Source organism: Columba livia, chromosome 2 (genome assembly GCF_036013475.1).
Source record: "Columba livia isolate bColLiv1 breed racing homer chromosome 2, bColLiv1.pat.W.v2, whole genome shotgun sequence".
Lineage (NCBI taxonomy): Eukaryota > Metazoa > Chordata > Aves > Columbiformes > Columbidae > Columba > Columba livia.
In genome coordinates, this window is record NC_088603.1 from 22,750,866 (window position 1) to 22,773,714 (window position 22,849).

The 22,849-nt window shown below is 41.8% G+C and overlaps 1 protein-coding gene across 5 annotated transcripts; it reads right to left on the reverse strand.

Annotated features, from left to right (window-relative positions):
- Positions 1-96: 96 nt before the first annotated feature.
- On the reverse strand, positions 97-21,832 carry PTER (phosphotriesterase related). 5 transcript variants are annotated; one of them, XM_065050914.1, is made up of 5 exons: positions 21,673-21,832; positions 10,169-10,642; positions 7,711-7,976; positions 4,182-4,322; positions 97-936 (listed from the first exon to the last, which is right to left on the reverse strand). In XM_065050914.1, exons 2-5 carry the CDS (start codon positions 10,598-10,600, stop codon positions 726-728), a joined length of 1,050 nt encoding a protein of 349 aa, XP_064906986.1. In that variant the 5' UTR covers positions 10,601-10,642; positions 21,673-21,832; the 3' UTR covers positions 97-725. The 5 variants fall into 5 exon arrangements, with proteins under 5 accessions (XP_064906986.1, XP_064906985.1, XP_064906988.1 ...); XM_065050913.1 differs by having other exon boundaries at positions 21,667-21,831; XM_065050916.1 differs by lacking the exon at positions 21,673-21,832 and adding an exon at positions 21,351-21,370.
- Positions 21,833-22,849: the final 1,017 nt, after the last annotated feature.

The window sequence follows — 22,849 nt, forward strand, 5'->3', positions numbered from 1 at the left end:
TTGCATGAAGTTTCACATGATCGCTGTGAGATTCCAAAACTTCCGGATAAAAAATTAATGCGATTAAAAAAACATCCATAATAATACTGCACGTAGTTCAAGAGCTCATCAAATTGCTTTATTCAAAAATAGATTTTTCCAAGTATTTTTTACATTTTCAGTTAAAAAATAAGTGAATTGTTTAACTAGAAACAAACAATATCTTTGTAGAATTATTTGAGATTCCTTTTGCCTTCTATTGCCTATGGAAGCTATTTAAAAGTCCCAGACTTTTAATCATGCATTATTTAAAGAATATAGGGAAAAATAGAAGATTATCAAATTACAAGGATTAAAATTATCCCTGGAGGGGAATTTAATTGAAAACCATAATTTCCTTCAAAGCACAGATGATGCATCTTCACAAATATTTTCGAGTAACATTTCATAATTGTATTAGATTACTCCCTAGAAACAATTATTTTAAAATGTCAATTGAAAAGACTTTGCAGGTAGGCTCCTATCCAGTAAATCATTCATGAACAGACTTGTAGAAGGGAGAAAATGCAGAAAGAATACAAAATTTTGTCGCTCTAATTAAAAAAAGTAAAAATCAGTTTGTTCACATCTAATTAATGATTTCCAGTTTCTCTGAAAAGAACCAAGTTTTAAAATGACTTCTCTCCTGAAACAAATCTGAATTATAGCAAGCTTCCCTATAAAAAAGGAATACTAATTAATTTTTCCTACTTAAAAGTCAACCACTGCTTTGGATTTGCTAGGAGTATTTTATCAATTTTATCTTGGGATATGTCTCTAATAAGCATTTTAGGAACTATATTTTTAAGGATATGTGAATATCCATGGCCTCCATATTTCATCAACCTGTTCTTAGTGTGCACATCATGAGCGATCAGAATTCTGTCTTCATAGCCCTCATCGACCAGCAGACGAACCCTGCAAAGGTAAAATGCACACCTGTCAGTGAAACGTCCTCACGCTGCAGCAGCACAGAACTGGGCAGCACTTACATTTTTTACATTACTGCTGGGCTGTTTGATAATTGAAATACTTATTTTCAGGTACTCAGAAGACATATTCCTTATGCTTAATTGAAATTAAAACACTTATTTTATTGAATTAAAAAAAAACAAACCACCTCTGAAAACATACCATCACACATCTCAAAGTGGAGAACAAAAACCCTTTCCAGTTGGCACATGACTTGGCATTCCCAGTCCCGTTAAGCCCACAGAGGAATTCGAGAGCTTCAGCATCACCGAGCATGGGACACATGGGTAACTCACCATTTCCTACATAAGCTCCTTCTCAGCAGGTTAGTTCTTCCTGCTGTCACAAAGCTGGTCCCCGTTACATTTGTTAGTGACCAGACTGTGTGTAACAGGTCCTCTGAGATGCCTGGCTCTATTACACAAATACTTCCACATCTTTAGTTAATTCCCATTTAGCAAACTAGGTTAATAAAAATTTGAAGCTGTCAGCATCATAGTCCATATAGACAGTTATCATGCAAACGTGTTTCAAAGATGTTCATTAGAGAAGATAAATAAGGCAGGCGCTGCACAGTGCCAGCGTGTGCCAGGAAATAAGGAGTTGATACGGCAGCCCAGCTGAAGAGACTTGGCAAAACAACAAGAAGTCAGTTTGGAAAAAGAAATAATCCTGGTCACTCCCTTGTAGCCAGTCTGCTACAACAACTCCTTCTGTTCCACATTTCACTCTGGGAACCTTAATCCCCTGCTTAGTTCATGTTTTAGAATTTATTTGGTGGGTGTCTAAACTTCTGTACCGCATGCCTGTGAAGTTTCCTATTAAACTTCAGCTTGGTTTGGCAGGGGATTGCAGAATTGAAGCGGCAGAGATAGACCAGCCCTGGGAAGCGCTCACTCCTCCTGAAGGCACCCAATTCCAGCATTTGCCAGTGCTGTGAAATTCTAATTTTTACCTTGATTGTGCTTTGATTCATAGGAAAGCAAACACTAGCTTTATAAGTGACTACGGTATATCTGAAAGCCCTTACTGTCAGTTTTTATTACAATTAGTTATGAGGAGATACACATAGCAGGATCAAATCAATATGGGCAGCAGAAAGAAGGCAAGTAAGATAGAACTTAGTAAAATATTAGCATCTTTCAAAAAAACACCATAAATAGTGCCATATAGTGCACCACACTACATATACCACAGTATGACCACATCACAAGTATCTTTTCCAGACTGAAATACAGAGAGAACACAAGCCAACCAGAGAATAAGAGCAGTAACGCTGGAGAGACTAAATTCCTAGCTGACCAAACATCATCTTTGAATCATCTCCTTTCATATTTGGACTAATTTAATGGGTTGGGGAGGCATATGGTCCTCTATACTCCATATTAATTGCTGTTGCTTGCTCTTTCCTGTAAGTTTAGTTAGCACTTGTTTCCGACTCAAAAATGATCCCTGAAAAAAGCTCCATTTTTAAATTTAATTGGCAGTAGATTGCAGCAAAAATGCATTAAGTACACACATGGCTAAACGGTGTTTGAGTAGTTATGGCAGGACTACAGAAATTTACATTTTGAATAGACAAGACCTGAACGTGTATTTTCCAGTTAGTATTTTCATCAACACATTTAAAGGTCAATTTGATTTCTACCTCTCTGGTGCTGTTTGACAAAACAAAAAGAAAAAAACAACAAACAAGCAACTGCCATCCCACATCCAATGTGGATGTATCAAAAGCCAAAAAAAATCCATTTAATGGCACTTCTAGCTCAAATAGACATACTCACACCATACAGTGGGGAAAAAAACAAAGCAACCCTTTGTATTTCCTTCCCATAGACAGCCTGCTGCAAGAAATACTCAAATGCCAGAGAGTTTCAGGAGAGACATCGGTGGCTGAGCAAGTATCATGGATGGAATAAAAAGTCTGCCACGGTTGAACAAGCACTTGTTAACCAAGGCACAGTCCATTCCTCCACACATATTCCTCACGGTACTTCTGCACATGCTGACCTCCCGTGGCACAAGAGAGGGGAGCAACTTTACCCGTTCTAAATATGAAAACTGCAGATTCATTAGAACAGTTTTAAATACTGAGTGCAAGACTAAGAGCCCTGTTAAGAGGGAAATGATTCCTAGAGGGAAAAGGAGCAGCAAACATTTGGCAGTAAGTGGAACGTAACCACGGCACCTTCTTAAGAAGAGAACAGTCTGAAAACAGAGATTAGTTTTGAGGCTAATCTGACAAAGAGAGGGAGGGAAGCTACCTCTGAAATGTAAGTGAAAGCTAGAAACTTACTTCATTAGTGATCAGGGATTATAAAATCTTTCTCATCAAGGAGAATGAAAGAACTGTTTGTGACTCTGGAAGGAAAAAAAGACAGAGGCAGGATGGCACCCCACCCCTCAGAAACCTGCCACTGCACTGCACAGAACAGTGCAGACACTCGGCACAGGAGGATCACACCTCTGGACAGCGTGGAAGGAGTGAGATGCCCATTCCCAGCTGATCCTACCTGTCTCAGTTTCTGCAAGGAACGCACCTCCCCGGCAATATCTTGTGTTAGCACAGCACAACAGACTTGCTGTGCAGCTGGGCTGAGGAGCAGCAGGGAAGAGCTGTCCTGTCAGGGGGGCCAATATTTTCACATTGTGAGTGCGAGGAGCATGGGAGTTCTGGGGAGACAGGAATCTCATCCTTCAGAAGAGAGAAAGGGCAAAAGGAGAGGGGGAGGAGAGGTGATAAAGTGCTTGGAAGAGCAAAAGTCTGGTTTTCAGGACAGAAGCACAAGATGAAACCCACCCAAGACAATCAGCGAGTTCTGCTGGGTTAGCACATTCATGAGGAGATGTAACAGGCTCAGATGATGCTTAGTAGCAGCACTAGGTTTCCAATACAACGTTTCAAACAAAAGCCAAACCCTAACAAAAATCCAGTATCTCCAGCCTTTTCTTTTTTACAGTCTATATAAATGCAGTAATATTCTACATCTTCCTTTGCAGACAGGAGAAATCACACATGCTGCTCTAAAGACATGACAGCAGCGGAAAGAAAAAAGGTTGTTCTTTTAGTATGAAGAAAAGACAATTTTGAACAGCAAGCAGAATCATTCTGTAATGCCCTTAAAACAAGTACCAATAACATTCATTTGCCAATGGGAATCCTATAGCTTAAATTTTATGTAAGCAGATACCTCGCAATTCTTTCATTGTCGCTTGGCATGTCAATCTCAGGATGGAACTGATAGTGAATAAATTCTGTACCAAATAGGTCATACTCTAAGTAGCATCCAAGTTCAGCAAATTCCAGAAGTTTCTTTGTATCAAATATAGTCCTGCAGAACATATATAACACAAAGTCAGTATTGTAAAAGGAGGAAAAAAGTCTCTTGTTATGAGAAAAGGTATTTTGCAACTTTCTAGTTGCAAGGAACAAAATCAATAACCTAAGATTTAATTCACTCTTTTGAAAAAAAGAACTCCTCTCTGACACATGCAACTTCAGCTGATACACAGTGTGGTCTTTCTCACATTCATCTGGGACTTCATGCATTTAAAAAACCCAAAACAAAACCAACTCCTCCCCCATGAAATAATGAAAACATTTATGACAATATTTAAATGGAAACAGGAAAGTTACTTACTTGTGATATCACTAACCCTCTCAACAGACAACCTAACAAGGAAGGACATTTAAGGAGGAGGTTAATTCATAGTGACACTTAAAAATAAAGACAATGGATTACTTACACAAGAAAGATTTACTTTCCTGAAAGAGTTACAGGGGACAGCTACATCCAGGGCTTGTTTCATCCATCACACACTGGTAATACACAACTTTGTTTTTAGTTTCAATTCTGTGATGTTTCTAGATTGTCATTAGAACAGCAATGTATCATTGTTTGCACTGGGATCGGGCCAGAACGCCTTAAGGAAACGCTCTTACCAAAATACATAATGGCACTGTGAGTCCCTGGGACACCAGCTTTGCAGCAGATTTGAAAACTGAAGGAACAAAGCTACTAAAACCCATGGCTCGTTTGCAAAAGAATGCCAACTGAAATAACAGCTCTCCGGAATATTTTTTTTGAAACATTTTTATCAAGAGTACAAGCTACCCAAAGGAAAACAAAACCACTCAAAGGATACATGATAATTTTGTCTTTATAACCACAACACAGTTAACCAAAAGGGCAGCAGTTAATTTTTTTATTATTGCAGATTTTGATGTCACAAAGTAATTTTACCCTATACAATTACATCACTGTCTGTTACTATGGAAATGACTGATGTCACTATTTCAATATTATGACTTAACAACAGGACCAAGTAGGAGGAACAGATGGGTTGAGAGAGAGAAAACCCTTGTTCAAACAAGCCTGCCACCAGCAGGAGTCTAAGACTTGCCAACTGTAATTAATACAAAAAATGTTATTTTAAAATAAATGTTACAGTTTACAGAGATTGAACATTTATCACCAAATGAGTTTTTAAAGTGCAGAGCAAAAGAACGGGTTATCTTAGATCCAGCTCTGCTCAGTTCACAGGGAGATGGGAGCCAAGAGTATTCAGTCCTGGGCAGGTGGCAAAAACCACCCAGTGACATATGTCAAATTCACAGCCAGAACAACTTATTTTTAAAACTATTGTTATTGTTGGGCTTTTGGGTGCTCTGCCGCAACAAAGAGCAGGAGAGCTTAATTTCATCAGCCATTGGGTCCCCTTGGGATGTGGCAGCAGCAGCAGTTCCCGACTGGAATTGCCAGTCTCTGTGCTGGAATTAGGTGTGTGCGCAACATGTGTCCCTGAGCAGCCTCGAACGCAAGGAAGAGGTGATGGAGCACAAGGAAACATCCTGTAGTTTGGGCCTCATCTATAAATCATGGCAGGGACACCCACCAAACCATTACCAAGCAGGCATTCTTAACAGTTGCTGTGAGTCCCCCAACAAAAGCTCCTCAAATGAAAGACTGCTGATCTCTACCAAGATAACTTTATAGCCTTGGTCCCTAATAAATGGCCAAAGCCAAGACTCAATGGCTTTTGCTTCCCAGCCTTTATCTACAACATAGTTTCACTGCAGACACTTGCCACCTTTTGCTCTAAGGTGCTATATTGCACAACATGGTAGCCAGCATTTTAGTTTTATCATTTGATTGTAAATCCACCTGAAAACTACCATTCTGTCTATGTCAAAAGCAGACATGAAATATGGAGCTATGTACAAATTTATCTCACATTTAAGGGACTGGGATGCTCCCACGTGGATTTTTCTCACTGGAGGAGACTTAAAATGTTAAATGCACATTGCAAAGCCAAACTTCACAGTAGTTTAAAGACTATGTTACAGCAAGTGCCAACCTGAATGTGTGAAAGTAATGATAGGGGGAGTATAAGGAAATGTCATATTGTGCATCAGCGGCTGTTAGTAAAACTGCACCTCTGTCTTGACTGTTTCTCTACTTATATTGCTTATTTTCCACCGATAAATCACTGAATCCAACAATTTACAGCAGCATATAAAGGTAAAAAAGTCCCTGGATGTTTATGTTGTATCAAAATGGCTACATAAGTACTGACACCTGCATCTTGCTCAGTCCTCTATCACAAAAAGATTTAAGTAATCAGTTTTTCCTTAAAAAAAGGAGAAAAACATAGCTATAGATACAACAGAATGCAGGTAAATACATAAAGAAAGCCCGTATCATTCATATATAATCAGATATAAATAATATTTAATGGCACTGAATTTTATGTTCCTAAAATCCCCAAATAACACATAGAGATCTGTGTGAATACAAACCACCTGTAGCTCAATTTGCAAGCTCCTAGAGCCTATAATAGTTAGAAATTTGGAGCACAGCGCTTTTGCCTGTATTATGCTCACATTGAGGGCAAACAATCCAATTGCTGAGAATCATATGACCACAAACAGCCTTCATTATTCAGCAACTGGCCAAACTAATCAATGCTTGGACAGTTTCCAGCTCACCATGAACAACACAAGGTCACACAAAACCAATTCGGTAATAGAGGCTGTGTTCATAAACTGGAGAGGGAAAAGCACCCCACTTCCTCTCCATGTCTGACGTGGGGCTCCTGGTTTTTCCTTTCAAGGAAACTAAAAGTTAGCTCTCTGGTCTGTGCTAAGAACTATCCAGACCCCAACTATTTTCTTTTTAATCAATATTTCTTCTGTCTGGTAGCAGGACATTAAAATCTACCTTCTGCTTTGATTCAGAATGCAGTCAAATCAAGGAGTTCTCCATCAGCTTCTGTGAGATTTTGGTAAGGCCCTTAAGAGTGGCCCAGTTTTCAAAAAAGCTGGAAGCCCAGCAGCTTCCCATCCAATTTGGTGAGAACTGCTCAACATCCAATGCCTTGTAACTACAGGGATTTGTGCAGGGTTACAAATTAATGGAATTCCCATTTTTTAAAAATGTGGCTACAGTTATCCCTAATCTCACTCCCAGGCCTTCAGAGATCATTTAACATGCAAAAATCTCTTTATCAATGTGAATCTAGATGCTGATCCCAACTGACATGCTGGAAGCTGATCAAGCTCTATATAAACAGCTATTTTTAAGTCAGTAAGCTTAAAGATAATTCTTCATGTTGTGATCCCAGTGTACAACAGAAGCCTAAGCTACTTGTAGTGTAATGCCCCAAACCCCAGTGAGTTGTGGCAGCACTGCCGGAGGGACAGCAGAATACTCTGCTCACCTGTCCAGGTGGGACATGACCGTCTTTGAAACATCAGCCCCAGCTTCCTGCAGAATGCGGATGATCTGGAAAGGTGCGTCGCTGTTCCTGCCAGGGTGGATGATAACGGGGCAGCCAAGCTGCGACTGGGCCTGCGCGGTTGCCTGAAGCACTCGGCGTTCGCTCTCAGTCAAAGGCCAGGAGCAACCTATTTCTCCCACCACACCACACTTGATGTCAGTCCCATCCGCTCCACTGAGTATCTCATCAACGATAATGCCTGTAAGCTAGAGAACAGCAAAATGAGATTTTTGGTTATTAATACTATTTGTGTTAAACAGCATCAAATTTGGCCTATGGACACTGTGTTATACACTCCTGAGGTCTTTCTGAACTTATTTAATTAACAGTTGGGTGTATGAAAACACTGCAGATAAAATCTGGTTTCTGTCAACTAATATTATGCTAGCCATTCACTAAGACTAAAATAAACACATAAGCAAATCAATTTAACAGTACCTACTCACACAATTGACCAGGTTTGCCAGAAAGGCTGGTCTATATATAATTTGAACACTGAATTAGGCTGAGACTGATTTTTCTTAAAAATAAAAGAAAAAAAGTTAGTTTATCATGAAATCTGTGCCTCACACTCCTGAATTGGGTCCAGAAACAATTAACTGTAATTTATTGCAAAACAAGGGCTCAGAGAATAACAAAACCTTGTCATTCAGATAGGGAAGGGAGAAACTCTGGCAAAGATCCTGAAGAGACAAATTTATGGCAAATCCTGCTTGTGGGAATGCCGACATAAAATGAAAGGAGCTCTGCTGACTCAGAACTATGAGAACAAAGCTCAGTTGACAAACTTACAGGCTCAAAAGTAGCTTGCTTTTAAAATATTCATAGGCAGAAAAGACATCAGAATTTGCTAATAAAAGCTGTTTGTTATACCAGCTTCAGTTTTTCTTTTCCAGAATAGACCATATATTTTAAAGAAGACATTCAGAATTGAGAACACAAAACGGCACTGATGATGACCTCCTAACTCTTTGGCCCTTAATGTTAAGGAAATAAGAGTTTTATGGAAAAATAAAGTGAACAAAGTAAGAAAAGAAATTTGCCAGCAAATGCAGGAAACCCAAAAAAACCTAAACCAATTCTCAAATATACCTGTAACTTATCTCCACATTCTATATCCTCAACAGCCTCATACAACATATTGGTAAATACACAATCTACACACGGAAGTCAGTCTAAGCTATTACAATTTACAGCAGGCTTCTGCCAAACACTTTATCCTGTGATCACACACCTTCTGCTTCAGGTACAACCAATCTACCAACCATTTCTGTAGACAAACAGATAAGAATTCATTCCTCTCCTGAAGAACGTGTCTCAAAATATTAAAATTGTCTTTGTCTAATCAGAAAACATATCATCACGTCAAATTCACTGAAAAATGAAGAACCACTGGTTGGTTATCACAGATTGGTCACTCCACAACCCTTCCTAAGTACCCACCTGTCTTCTGGACTGGATTAAGTATTGATTAGCTGCTGAGTACAGGACATCTGTAGGTCTCCAGCAGTCCAACAAATACAGAAGGGAAACCTTTGCCCCAAGAAATCTATTTGCATCAAATTTCAAGCAATGGAAGAGTATTTAGGAGAAGTACTACTGTTCGTACAGCTTGGGCCAGCTTGGGTCCAGTGCGGCTGGCAGTACTGCTCAAGTTTTGACCATTGTCTTTTAGAATGAATATGACTCATTTGTAAACTGTGATAGACTTTCAGAAAATTTTCTCAGTTCTGTTCATCTGCATTCACAGCCTCCTGCCTTGGAGAGTTGCCTTCCCTCTTCTCCCTATCATCACATTTTCTTAATAAGAGATGAATGAATATTTATTATTATAGGAATATCTGGGGACCTCAGTCATTATTAACACATTGTCTCAGACACCGTACAAACAGCCTGATGCAGGCTCTGCCCTGAAAAGTCTGGACAAACAGAAGAGAGATATAGCACACAGCTTGAGAAGAGCAATGACTTACAACTGTCCTATAAATATTGCAATTATTTATGCTTTTTACATGAATTCTGGGTGATTTCATTGGGAAGCAATTAGCCAGAAAATAAGAGACAAAAGAGGCAGAAGGGATATACTCTTTCCTTAAAAATTGTAAAAAGAACAGGATAATTGGTGTTGTACCAGATGCTCACACACAAAGTACTTTATTTTCCTTTTACTGTTGCATTATAACAACTCCCTGAGAGAAAACAGAGCTTAAGAACTGGAAATGCTGACAGATAATCCCAGCACTCGCAAGTAGCGCTGGTCCAGCTATAACACACAGGCAGTAATGCTGTTCCCAAGTTCTTCTCTTTGAGAACCATTTCACTGGAACATCTCTCCAACTTCGACTCACCCAGGGATAATTCATAGGAAAGAGACACTGAAGCAATGGTTAAGACTAACCTGCTCCACTGTCATGGCCTGTGTTTGAGAAGAATGAGTGGAATCCACATAAAACCCAGCTCCAGCAATAATATGGATTCCAGTTTCTTCAGCAAGTTTCTTCAAAGTATTCACATCTCGACCAATTCCTGTGGTTGTGTTTTCCACAATTGTCCCACCACCTGCTGCTTTATAATACAGCAGCTCCTCCTTCACAGCATCTGTTTCCTGATACAAAAGAAGGTTTTCTTTATGGCTGTAGGGATTTTGCTTAATCCAAAACAAGTTCTTCATTTCAATGGGCCCATCAGACAGAGGCTCTTGTCCTGGAGAAGGTGGACAAAAACAGCTGCTGTAGTTCATAGTCAAGTGTTCATGAGTCAACGTATAGCCAAGGTGGTCTGGCTCCACAGGGCCCAAGACAGTCTGTGCTTTCCCTCTCAAGGAAGGCATTTTTCTTCAACAAAAGGGAAAAAATAATCAGATTCTAAGAGCCTGGGAAGGAAGAAGAAAGGAAACAAAAACATTTCAGAAAGACCAAACCTTTCCAAAACAATTTCTGAATTCCCTCCTCTCACACATGTACCTACATGCTGTGTGTATTCACTGGAATGTCTGCAAATGCTGTTTCCAGTAGAGCAGTCAGTATGGAAAACAAACCATTTATTTTACCCAACTGCACTTGTATCAGTACTCTAGTAATGTAAAAATACCACATTCCAGTACAGGGAAATCATCATCATTTATTGTGTTATAGTCAATTTCACATTAAGATAAATGTTTCCTATTTAATAACCACTGTATGTTCATTTAGGATTCTCTGCTCTTCAGCAGCTGTCAAATTTTGTAAGCTTGAGCCACCAGATGAAGATAATTGGCACCAAGGCTGAAAATTCCTTACTGGTATGTTCAGTTTATCTGTGTCCTCCAAGACTCACTATCCCCTTCGCACACCAAGGAAGTTTTCCCCATGTTTGGGCATCTTGTCTGCCCCTCTGTAGAAGGAACGCCAGGATGGGGGAGTCATCTGCTCCTTCAGCCTCACCAGGGGCTCAGGTGCTCCTGTACACTGTGCTGTGGGGGTCTGGGACAGCCCAGAACAACTCCTCCAAAGCCAACAACTGTCACTAAAGATACAGTGTGGTCCCCAGCCAGCAGGACAGAAGCCAAAGAGCTCTTCCCCTCAGCTTCATTGGCCAAATATTTTACCAGTTAAGAACATACCTTAGCCTAACAGTTGAATTTATACAGCTCAGCCTCTAAGAGACATTTTTCATCAACATGAATTAAACAATGTTATTGCCAAAACTCCAAATGATAAGGTGACAAAGATACACATTTAGGCAGTTGGTTCATGTCAAAGATATCTGCCCTGTGCAAGTTTGGCTTGGCTCTCTACAGGTTAGAATTAGCTGCAGCTCTCCCCATTGGGATTTTGGGGTATTTTTTCCTTTAGAGGGTGGGGGTAGTCTTTTTCATTTATGTGCCTAATTAACATTGAACATAGCTGACTACCCAATTCATGTTAGATCTGCCTGATGCTAGTTGCAAAGGCTTGAGGATATAGTTATAATCCCTAGTCAACCAAAATCATCAGTTATGAAACAAAATACATGTTTAATCATGTCCAGAGGACAGGACTAACTAGAGCATGCATTATTGATTAAAGAGAGAGGTCCTTCCCATTTCTGTCTCCCTTTTAGTGAATAATATCATAAACACGGTTTTGTTACTGGTGAAGCCCTCAGAGGACACTTTCCTTTTAACTGCTAAAGCTAATCTACCAGCATGACAGAAGAACTGAAATCCAAAGGGCACTGAACTCTGCATATCAAAGGGCACGAGAACGTCGAGGTCTCTTTGGGGATACTTTCATCTCCCGAGCAGCCGTCATGGTCAGAGCACCCGCACCCACGGACGAGAGTGACCCAGCCCCTGCAAAAGGCAGATACCACCTGCCCAGTGACGTCTGCAGAGCTGGCTGTTATTTTACAATGAAAACTCGGTCGTCCATACGAGAGAGAAAGGAATGACTATGCTTGCTTGCTTTGTGTAAAAGCAGAGTTAGGAGCAACTGCTCTTTTATGAATTTCATTTCCAGACCGGTGTGTTGACTTGTTTGAGAAGGCAGAAGAATAATTACCCTCATAGAACAGACTGCTGGCTGATTAATATAATGATTTATTTTTTGCCAAATAAATTAAGAAGTGTATGATTCCAGAAAATATTATTCTTGAGCAAATAATTAAAAGCAAAATACCTGTCTTAGTCAGAAACTGCTGCTAGCTGCAATTCAATTAAGTTGTCTGACCCAGTCATTAATTCCACCCTTGAACAAAGCTGGTGCTCTATAGAGCAACTCACTATTTTGGAGAAAGTTCAATGATTGGAGTCATTCTTATATGCACAGTAAAGAGACTAAGATCATTCTAAGATAATTGCATTACCTTTTCTTTTTCTTTTTTAATGTTAAATATCTGGACTCCAGTATTCAGTAAAACGCTGACAGCATAAAGAGTGATAACTACTCTCTTCATTGGAGACACACTGTGTTCATTGACAATTTTCAAATCCATTTATTAAGTTAGGAAAACAAACCTATATAAATATTTCATTATATAACTAATATATAAGCATTGAAGTTAGTTTAATAAAACTTGATATAATGTCTTACAGTCTGTTTCCTTAACGAGTTTCTGCTTTAGTTTTTAGTTATTTAATAGTGCTGTTCCTCAAAAAAGCCACTCAAATTGAACGTGAATTTTTGCTCACTTTCAGATTACTACTCTGATAAAAAGTTGATTTTCAACATTTGATCCCACTAATTCTTTTCGACCCAGTTAATGCAGATTACCCTCAATTAATCTGGCCTGAACACTGTGAAGAACTACACCTGCATGTATGAGAACTTCTTACAGCCTGAGGCTGCCATTTTCTGATTTATAACGCAGGGAACATTCAAAATCATCCATTCCAGTGCCAGGTTTCTCTTGTAGCAGATATGAGCCTGTTGATTTTAGACACTGGATTTCAGATTATAGCACATGTACAGAGTTTACAGAACCAATGCCTACTATGGAACCCTTTGACTGAGGCCAAGGATTTTTATAAATATAAGAAGCATCACAAAAACAGAAACTGACACAAACAGCATTTAAAGTAGGCCTAATTTTATCTGCATGAGAAAGATGATTAATATTAATGTCTGTGCCTGCTTACTAACAGAGTTTTAGAAACCCACTGCTTTTAATAAAAAAATGATGAAAAATAAAGACAGACAACAACATGTGACTGGAATTATTTTTAAAACCACTGTCCTGGTATCTTCCCTACTGTCATTTACACAGAACAGCATGCCTTGATTATAACAACACATTATTCCTAATAAGATTCATCTGGTGAAACCATAATTTAATTTGTGTCTTTAAAACAGAATTTAGGTGCAAACAGCTTTTAAACTGAACAAGGACTGTTGCTTATACTGTTGCACATACACATTACTACAGAAATCAACACTGGTGTGCTTTACTACGGACTTGTATGCCATGTTTTATACAGAACTTTCTTCTGAGAAAGTCTCTTCTTTCATACATTAGAGACTGAATTCATATCACCTCATTTAGCCATTTAAAATGACTTATGTCTTCTACAGAATAATTGTTTAGACCATGTTCACAGTGGAGCTGGAAAGATGTATCCATCGGCAATTCAGCCAGTCCATTGTGAATATTTGTAATAGGACAGAAGTTACCTTCTGTATTATCTGCACCTTTCCATGGACTACAAAGTGAGCCAAGAATTAACTCTGGTCAGGCAAGTCTATTTTAGATGGTTCTACATAAGATATGTGAATTGTATGTCCTGAAACCTAACCCTGTTTGAGGGGAAGGGGAGAGGGAAGCGGGGGAAAGTGCCAATTCCCATGACAAAAGATAAACTGGTAGGCTCTATCTGGCAATAACAGGTATTTTGGGTTTGGAAATCATTAATTCATACTGTGGTATCGCCAAGGCGCTCCCCTACATACTAAGGCTTCTCTGCTCCAGGTGCTGTATAAACAGAGAAATAAATGGTATTTCCTCATAATTACATATTTAGATAAAAATAAAATGAGAATTGCTTTAAGATACAATCCAAACTTGTACTATTTTACAACAGCCTTGAAACAATACCTTAATGTTTCTGTAATAAACTCTGGACAAATATTTACAACCATCAATTATATGGTGCACAAAATACAACTTTCACTGTTAGCCAACTACTAAATACTGGTGAAGTAAATATTTTTCCTAGAGGTATTGTTAAGAGAAAAGAGACTCACTGCTAAAAAGGTCATGGTACTGCGTTACCGACTCTGGTAAAAACTCTACTGAGTTCTATAGATGTAGTGCCTGAATACTGATGACAAGATTCGTGTTTCTGCTTTTCCCATCTGAAACTCGCACTTCAGTCATAGTGTCATTTTAATGGCCCTGTAATGGGAAGTCTCCCTAGGTTCAGATTAGTTGCTCCTACAGTAATCTCATATTGCTGAAACATTATAATCACATAAACACAGTTTCCACATGCTAACACTGCATTTGTTTTGATTCAGTAAGCACATTGTAATGGTATTAGCACAGATTCTCTCTAGACTTGTGTGGGAATAATTTTATTGCCATTACATTACATGAGATTACAGTGACACTAAACCAGATTGCTGTGACACATACTTAGAAAAAAGCAAAAATAATAGCTCAATAGGTATTTATTATATTCAGAAAAAGTTAAACACAGCTGCCAACTAGAAACAAGGGCTGCCCTGGCTGCATCAAGAGCACTTTAAGTGGGTCTTTCCTTTACAATCAGCCAGTCCTAGGAAATGTGACACAGTGCAGGTTCACTGTGTATTTACAGATGGAGGAAGCACTTTGAGTGTTCATTTCTACTGTGAGCAACCTCTACAGAGCATGGAAATGCCCCAAATTCAAAATATATGACACATCTGTAGTAAATTACCATTAGCTAGTCTATGCTGTGTTATCACACCACTCCCCACACGCAACCATTTTGAAACGGGGGAAAAAGAGCGAGATCAAGGAAGACAAGAGGCGGAGGGTAAGAGAACACATGTAGACTACTTCAGGAAGAATTTAAAAACAGAACTTCTTTCCCTCATCCCCCATGCTTCTGCCAGCTCCATAGAGGTTTACAGCATGGAAGGAACTCAATACTGTCAGCACGGTTCTTCCTCTTCCACAACAGACAAGCAAGTTTTCCAACTTGTCTGACAGACAGATGCCAGATCTGTAGGGTGTTTCAATAAGATGGACCCAGTTTCAAAGCACTGTATTTCATAATGGCAACAAGTTACACAAAAATTTACAAACAGTTTAATGAGTTTTAGTAACCTTTCTATAAACGCTTTATGTTCCCTCCATCTGCTATATGGACAGCACAGTATGGATTTGCTGCAGTGATTCTGGTTTTGAGGTCCGCCAGATTAGTTGCTAATGGTGGGACAAAAACACAGAAAAAATTGCAGGGTATAATGTCTGGTGGTCTTGGGGGCCAATAGTGTAGCAGCAAGTCTTGGGGTCCCATGCAACCTATCCAATGCTGAGGCAGGATCCATCTTTTTGAAACGCTCTGTACTTTACCTTCTTAAAAAATGTATTCTTAAGTGCTAATTACCGGACAAACACAACTGAGAGCAGCTCTCTCTTATACACTTCAGTAACTATGGCTTTTTTTGCTCAGTCAGTGTCAGGGAACTGCTGCTACAAGGGTGGCGGAGCAGAGTTCACCACAACGGGCTGGGTGACAGCACCAGGACCTGTCCTTTAACCCAGCAATCCCCTTTGCACCCATGTCTGCAAAGGTATCCACCAGTCTGCGACACCGTACTCCTACACCACACCACTCATTGTCTCTGAGTTATGCAAGACAACAGCACATCTCACATTGACTTTGGATTATTTTGCTCAAGAAACAGAATTTGGGAATGGAGTAAAAGCGCAGGGTGTTTCAAAAACATGGACCCAATTTGAAATCATTACCCTTTGAAACTGGGTCCATCTTTTTGAAACACCCCTTTCTATGAACAAATGCAAGTTTCTGGGCAAGTTCATGTCTCTTCTGCAGAAATGGCAGATGTGCTTCTCTGAAGGTGACACATTATTCCCACTGAAGTCATAATTACTCTTCCCTGTCTTTAGAAATGACATTGATCAGAAGTGACATTGGTCTTTTTCCTCTCCCAAACTGGAGCTATGAGATTATCATGATTTGTAAGACTTCAGGCTAACTCAGAAGAATGAATCGAGGAAAACAATCCTATCTATTCAGAGGCAGTGTCTTCTTTTTTCACTACCTTCTTACTCGAATAATTTTTTTAAAAAAATCAACAAGTATTGTGACAGCTTTTCACAGTACAGCCCCTTGCCTGGTACAGAAGTGTACTAAGGGGATGAGAACACTGGCTGTATGGCGCTGGTCTTCCTCCTTCTCAGTCAAACTGCGTGAGGACGGCACACTAGTACTTCATAGGCATCGACACCGATGCAAGGCTTTGTGTCCTAGGGATCAAAGTCTCACAGGAGATTTTTCATGCCTTAACTAAAGCTCTTCTCAGAGAGAAGGGGAACACTTACAGTGCCTCTCTCCTACAACAACTCCTGTCTAACCCTATATGAGCATATTTTGCTGCTCTTTCCTCAGCGGGCAACCTGTAGTTTCCCATCCTTAGGTGGCTATACTTGGACGGAGCAAGTAAGAACCTCACCATTTCAGGTAAGTGTAATTGTTCGACTGGGTAGAAATTGGCCAACAGATTCAAAACCCAGAGAACTCCTGGGGGAAATATTTAAAAAGTGTCATCTATCCCTACTTTGCCACATTTTTTCCTGAAATGCACTGAATACTCAGAATAGTGGGTTAATGCAGTGGCCTTCAACAATCTACCTCTGGTCCCCAAACTATTCAGAAACATATATTTCCTTAAGAAGCCAAGCTAAAAGAAATACTAAATATTGGTTTCCATTAGATTTTCCAGATATGCTTTGAGCAATCAAAAAGCTTTTTACACTACAGAAGTGAGAAGGGATACTGAAAGCAAGACTTTATGAAAGTTACAATATATACTATGAAAAAAATTAGGAGAGCTTTAGCCAAGCTTTACATAATCCCCCAAGAATAAGCAGAAGTCCCACCAAAACATGCATGTACACACACCACAGCAGTTACATTGCTTGAGTGGCACTGGCAATGTCCTATGACCTAAAAGCAAAGTCACTTAAATTTCAAGAGAAATTTAATTACTATTACACATACATGAAAGGCCAGTATACTGATTCACTGCCCTCAGAACCTCTGACAAGCACACTTTGGGGAAAGGAACTGGGCAAGGGAGAAGCAAAGCTTTTTTTTCAATTTGGTTAAAGTTCAGCTATTGTAAGCACAATAGAGTAAGACTTTCACCTTGTTTCTGTGCAGATAAGTCTAAAAAACTAGGCTTCTTTGAGCAAAGTCACATGGAAGTTTCTCTTCCTCAGAAAAATCCAAGACCAACATACCCATAAGTGTTTTTTCATAAACATCTCCTTTAGAAGAACTTCAGGGGATTTTACATTTTGGGCAGTTTCCAAAATTACTCCTAATAAAAGGTCAGATAAAAATTCTCCCCTAGGGTCCAACATTACATTAATTACATTTTACATGCACACATAGTATTTTTAGGCCAAAAATTAGGACTGAAGTCACATTATGCCATATGCAAATATGGGCTGAGTCCTGCATGCTGATGCATGCATTTGTATTCTTAAGCCTAAACAGAATCTTATTTGCCTCTCATGGTGCTAGGCTACAAGCACACATCCTCTTTCCTTCTAGGACAACATGATATAGGAAAAAAGTTTGTGCTTTTCAGAAATGCGTGTCCAATCAACATTCCCTCTAAATTCCAAATTTTGAACTCAAGCATATATATAACTCTAATCTTACTGTTATTCTCACCACCTTTAATTGATTTTATCTCCATTTAAGGTCACATACACTTAAATAATTTCATATGAGCTTAAACATTTCAGTAAGCATATAGGATGGAGCATTACTACTCCCTTCTGCAGCACCATCACCAAGAGCCACACCAAATCAGTGTATTGATCTTTACATGCAGAACTAAAGAGAAAAGGGATGGAGGTCAAAGACACCAAAGAACAGACATCATCCTTCTCATCACACATGTCTATGCAATGTTCATTGCTAGCTCCTGGTCAAGACCGGACATTACTAGCTTGGAAATTCAGATGAATGAACCCCAAGCTCAGCTCTGTGGCAGAACGTACCAGTCACTGACCCACCACGGCCTGTGAAGCCACGCACAGTGGAGAACAGTGTGGAGATGGGGTTTAGTACCTCATTCAAGATTTCACACTGCAGCAACTGGGATAAGCAGGGACTTCCAGAAAACCACTTTCTTTAGTAGCGAGCAATGGGTTTAGATGTACGGAAGTAAATTCAGTTGCCCAGTACTGCAAACAACCATATCCCAAAACTTGAAATCAATCCAAAGACCCACTGGAAAAACAATACCCCAAGAAAAAGCTTTCACAGTTTCAACTGTGACTGTTCTGCTATGGTTGCGGCAGGAAACAGACGCCCTGTGCTCCCCTCAAAGTCCACTTCTGCTCTTACGGGAAACTAGCCCATACAAGAAAAGTTAACGGGAGCACAGGGAAAGCTCAAGGCCTATGGACATAACTTAAAGAGTATCTTTTAACTTAGACACTGTCTATATAAAGTCTGCATACTTTGTCAGTGATCAAAAGCAACGATCTCTTGCTTGTACAACTCCTGGCACTAAGTTTTACCCACAGCTGGGTGCAACAGTGCAGCAGCAGGAACGACCAACACACACAAGCTGATGAGACTGTCAGGTGTCCTGCATATCCTTTTGCTTTCTTTCCAGTTACTGCCGAATCTTCAGTCTTAACAAGAAGTGGACACAAAACCTGCCACTGTTTTGTCTTTTTGTACCATGGAACGCAATATCGCAGCACCTCTGAAAGAAGATAGAAACTCAGTATCTTTGTCCTGGAAACTATTAATTATCTGGGTTTTTAAAAAATCTTTGCTACCCAGCCTGAAGTGAGTAACACAGAGACGAGTCCTGCAACAAAGTTTAAAACCCCCAAGAGCTCCAGCAGTAAGACCAGTTGAATATTTCCAGACCTGCCTGAAAGTTGAACATTTCCAGATCCATCTGCCAGAAGGCAGGCAAATCACAGCAAAGGAAGAGTTCAATGCCTTTCATTTAGTTGTCACCTCAGTGACTCAGGACAGGGCAAAGACAACTCTAGGGTAAAACAATTCTTTCACACTTTGAGGTAAGAGGTGAGATCCTGAAAGAGCAGAAGAAGACAGAGTACCTCAGCAGGTAACATACAATTCTTCCTTGGTCTTCCCTCCTCCACAGAAATCACTTCAGGAAAAAAACAGGTTTCAGAATATTTTTGAGAAGAGTGATTCAACATGTTTCTGAGATCTGAATGAAAAAATTGTGATTTACTTAAAACTGTCAGATAAGAGATGATGCTGCGGGTGCTGGTGTTTCTTCTTACTTTCTTCTTCGTATCCAAGCAGTTAAATACTTCTGAAACACATCCCAGCTATTGCCATATGCTTCACTATATACTGATTTTTACATGTGAAGAGCAAGGTGACGGCTCCCTAACCACAGAGGGAAGCAGTGACACTTGCTCCTGCTCCACCATGCCTTAATTTAATAAGTTAGCGCTGGTCACCTAAATAAAATGTAATTAAGCATCTGAATGCCACTGTTGCCACCTTTGATTATAACTACAAAAATGAATGTGATGATGGTGACATGATGGCAAATATTATGTCTGTGAAATTCCAAAACATGAGAGGCATTCATAATAATAAATGACACTTATGTAGTCTTTCATGTAACAATCCCAAAGTACCTGACAAAATGATACAAAACTACCTATTAGAAGCATCGCTTCACCCATCACTGAAACACAGCCCCCAGCAGAAAGCAGGCAACAACCTTCAAACACTGCAGAACATATTATGACAGAGGATGTCGAATAATGTATCCAGTATAAAGCACAGGGGAATTCCATACAAGCAAATGACAATTTTTCAAAAGCAAGTGACCTCTGGCTAAAAACTTGTTTAATTCAAGAATTTTCACAAGTCTCTAGCATACAGAAGACACCATCCTTAAGAACAGACATGCACATGCCTAAAGAAAATAATTGTATCTACAAGTTTCTTAGAGATCATATCTATTCATGTATTTGACCAAAACATCCTGTCTGAGTTCCTCCTCACCGATAGAACTTGTATCCTCCAACTCAGGACCAAGTTCACCATGACACAAGACCTGCTGCAGGGGGGTGGCCAAACACCCAATGCCACTGTTTGGCAGCGACTCAGCTTCCATGCTGAACCCCACTTGGCAGCGGGGACCCAGACCTGCCTCACCGTGAGCCAGCACTCCCTGCAGCTCACCAGACTGGTGCAGGGGGAGGAGAAAGCAGGGCATGTGCTGCAACTCTGTTCTCTAAAGGGCAGCAGCATACCTCAGGCCATGAGACAACTATGGTGTCCAGATCCCAGCAAGGCTCACAGGCAAGTCTGGAACTTTGCTGATGAGCCTTGTCACAGTTAGGCAGCTCTGGAAGCACCTTGCAGAAGGCTGTGGGTGCTTCCAGATGGAGAGGCTGCTGAAGGCAGGCTTTGAAAGGCCCAGTTTTGGATCAAGGCATTTCTTCCTCACAGAGACACCCTCAGGGACTGATGGGAGAAGTGTACTAGAGAGAATGTGGTTTCAATGTTTAACTTGGTAAGACTGTACAAATATTAAATACCAGCACTAAAAATAGTCTTACAGCTGCACTCACAGGGTGAAGTCCGCCTGAGCCGGAGGGTTACTGATACCTGCTGATAGCTGCCATTCGGTCCTGTGACACGCTCCTCCAGAAAGGTGTTCACCACCTCCCGCCCCAGTCCCTGCAGGACCCTGCCTGCCCCAGGCCGCTGTCCCGACCGCACTCTCCTCCCGGTCCACGCCGCTGCCCCATTCAGCCCGCTGCCCCTTTGCCGGGGCCGCACCCGGGCGGCCGGGCCGGGCCTCAGCGCCCTTCCCCGCGCCGAGCGGCGGCGCCGCCGCCCCGGAGCCCAGACCTGCACTCACCGCCACGGAGCTACCGCCCGCCCGCCCCCGGCCACCGCGTCCCGGCGCGGCCCCGGCACCGCAGGACCCCGACTCGCGACCACCAGCCGCGGGCGCCGCTTCCCGCCCTCCCCGCCCCAGGCCCGGCCGGGCCGGGCAAAGCGCGTCGGGACCGCAGCGGAGGCGGCGAGAACAGCTCCCGCCCCTCAACTCCGGGGTAGTTTCTGGGTCCGGGCGCCTCTCGGGCCCGGGGCTTCATTAAGGCTTTGGGCAGCGGGTGGATGCGGCGCGGCTCGGTGGCCGGGATGGGGCCCTCCGCGCCCGGCCGCTCGCTCACCCGCACCCCGCGGGCAGGACCCTCCACCGGCAGCAAGTCCACCCCGTCGCCGCGGCACGACCCCGGCTGGCAGCCCGCGGCTCCCGCCCTGCTCGGGGCGGGACTTCCCCGGCGCGGCCCGGCCCCGAGGCCTCAGCGGGCGGGGGAAGCGGTGGATCGGGCTGAGTGCGCGGGCGGCGGGGACTCTGGAGCCCGGGGCGCCCCGGGCGGGCCGCGAGGGAGGAGCGCGCTGCCCTGCTGGCTCCCTGCGGGGACGCGCCCGTCGCGGTGCCCGGGGCGGGCCTTGGCGCTGGGCCCTCTCCCGCCACCGGGGGTGCGCGGTCCCCAGAAGCCCGTTCCCCTGGGAGGGGGTGCAGCATGTGCTGTGCCGCCTTGTCTCCAAGTGCAGACGAGAGTCGGTGGATGTGAGTGAGCATCCTGCCCGCCTTTGCTCGTACTCCCTGTTTACACAGCACGGAGGGAGCTTGGAGCCACTGAGTCATTTCGGGGGGCTGGGAGATGGCGGTGAATGCTTGGGTTTGCAGGAGGCAGGATTTTCTAATTTGCCCTTCCAATGTAAATTACAGGGAAGGTTGAAGAGGTGCTTCCCAGTATCCACAAATAGGGTGACAATGACAGTGATTCTGGATAAAAGCGCAAGTGCAAAGTATGAAATGAAAACAGAGCTGCCATCAAGTTTTTACACTTTCCACCCAGGATCTCAAAAGTGTTTCATTTCCCTAAGGCTCACAGCATCCTGTGTGGTACTATTCCATTTTATAGAAGGGTAAAGAGATGCTGGGAACATGACTAACAAAGGCATGAAGGGCGAGGAACTCCTCCAGCCCTTGCAACACAGCCAAAGCGGCAGCAAAGCCACCATGTGCACTTTGCAGACATGTTGCCTGAACCAGGGAAGGACACCTCAAGCTTGTCTGGGAGAAGTATTTGCTGTCATTGCTATACATCTTACTTTGACTACCTCCCAGTCCCCATTTGTACCAGAACGGGGCCAGCCACGACCTTGCATCCCACTGTGCAGAGCCTCAACCTGCTCTCAGTGCTGCAGCACAGTGCCTGCAAATGGATTCTGGTGTCTCTTCCTTTCATATGGCTGTTCATTGCCTGGGAGAGCTGGATCTTAGCTTTTATTCACATCCCAGATAATCCTGTGATGCAGAAAGTGAGTGGGCAAAACTGGGAA

What these genes read in the sequence shown, in the direction of transcription:
- PTER (XM_065050914.1), bottom strand. Translation starts at nt 10,600, where the DNA reads ATGCCTTCCTTGAGAGGGAAAGCACAGACTGTCTTGGGCCCTGTGGAG. An exon ending in GTCATGTCCCACCTGGACAG is followed by an intron (nt 4,323 to 7,710) that starts GTGAGCAGAGTA and finishes TATGTTCTGCAG; the next exon opens with GACTATATTTGATACAAAGA. An exon ending in GACAATGAAAGAATTGCGAG is followed by an intron (nt 937 to 4,181) that starts GTATCTGCTTAC and finishes TTACCTTTGCAG; the next exon opens with GGTTCGTCTGCTGGTCGATG.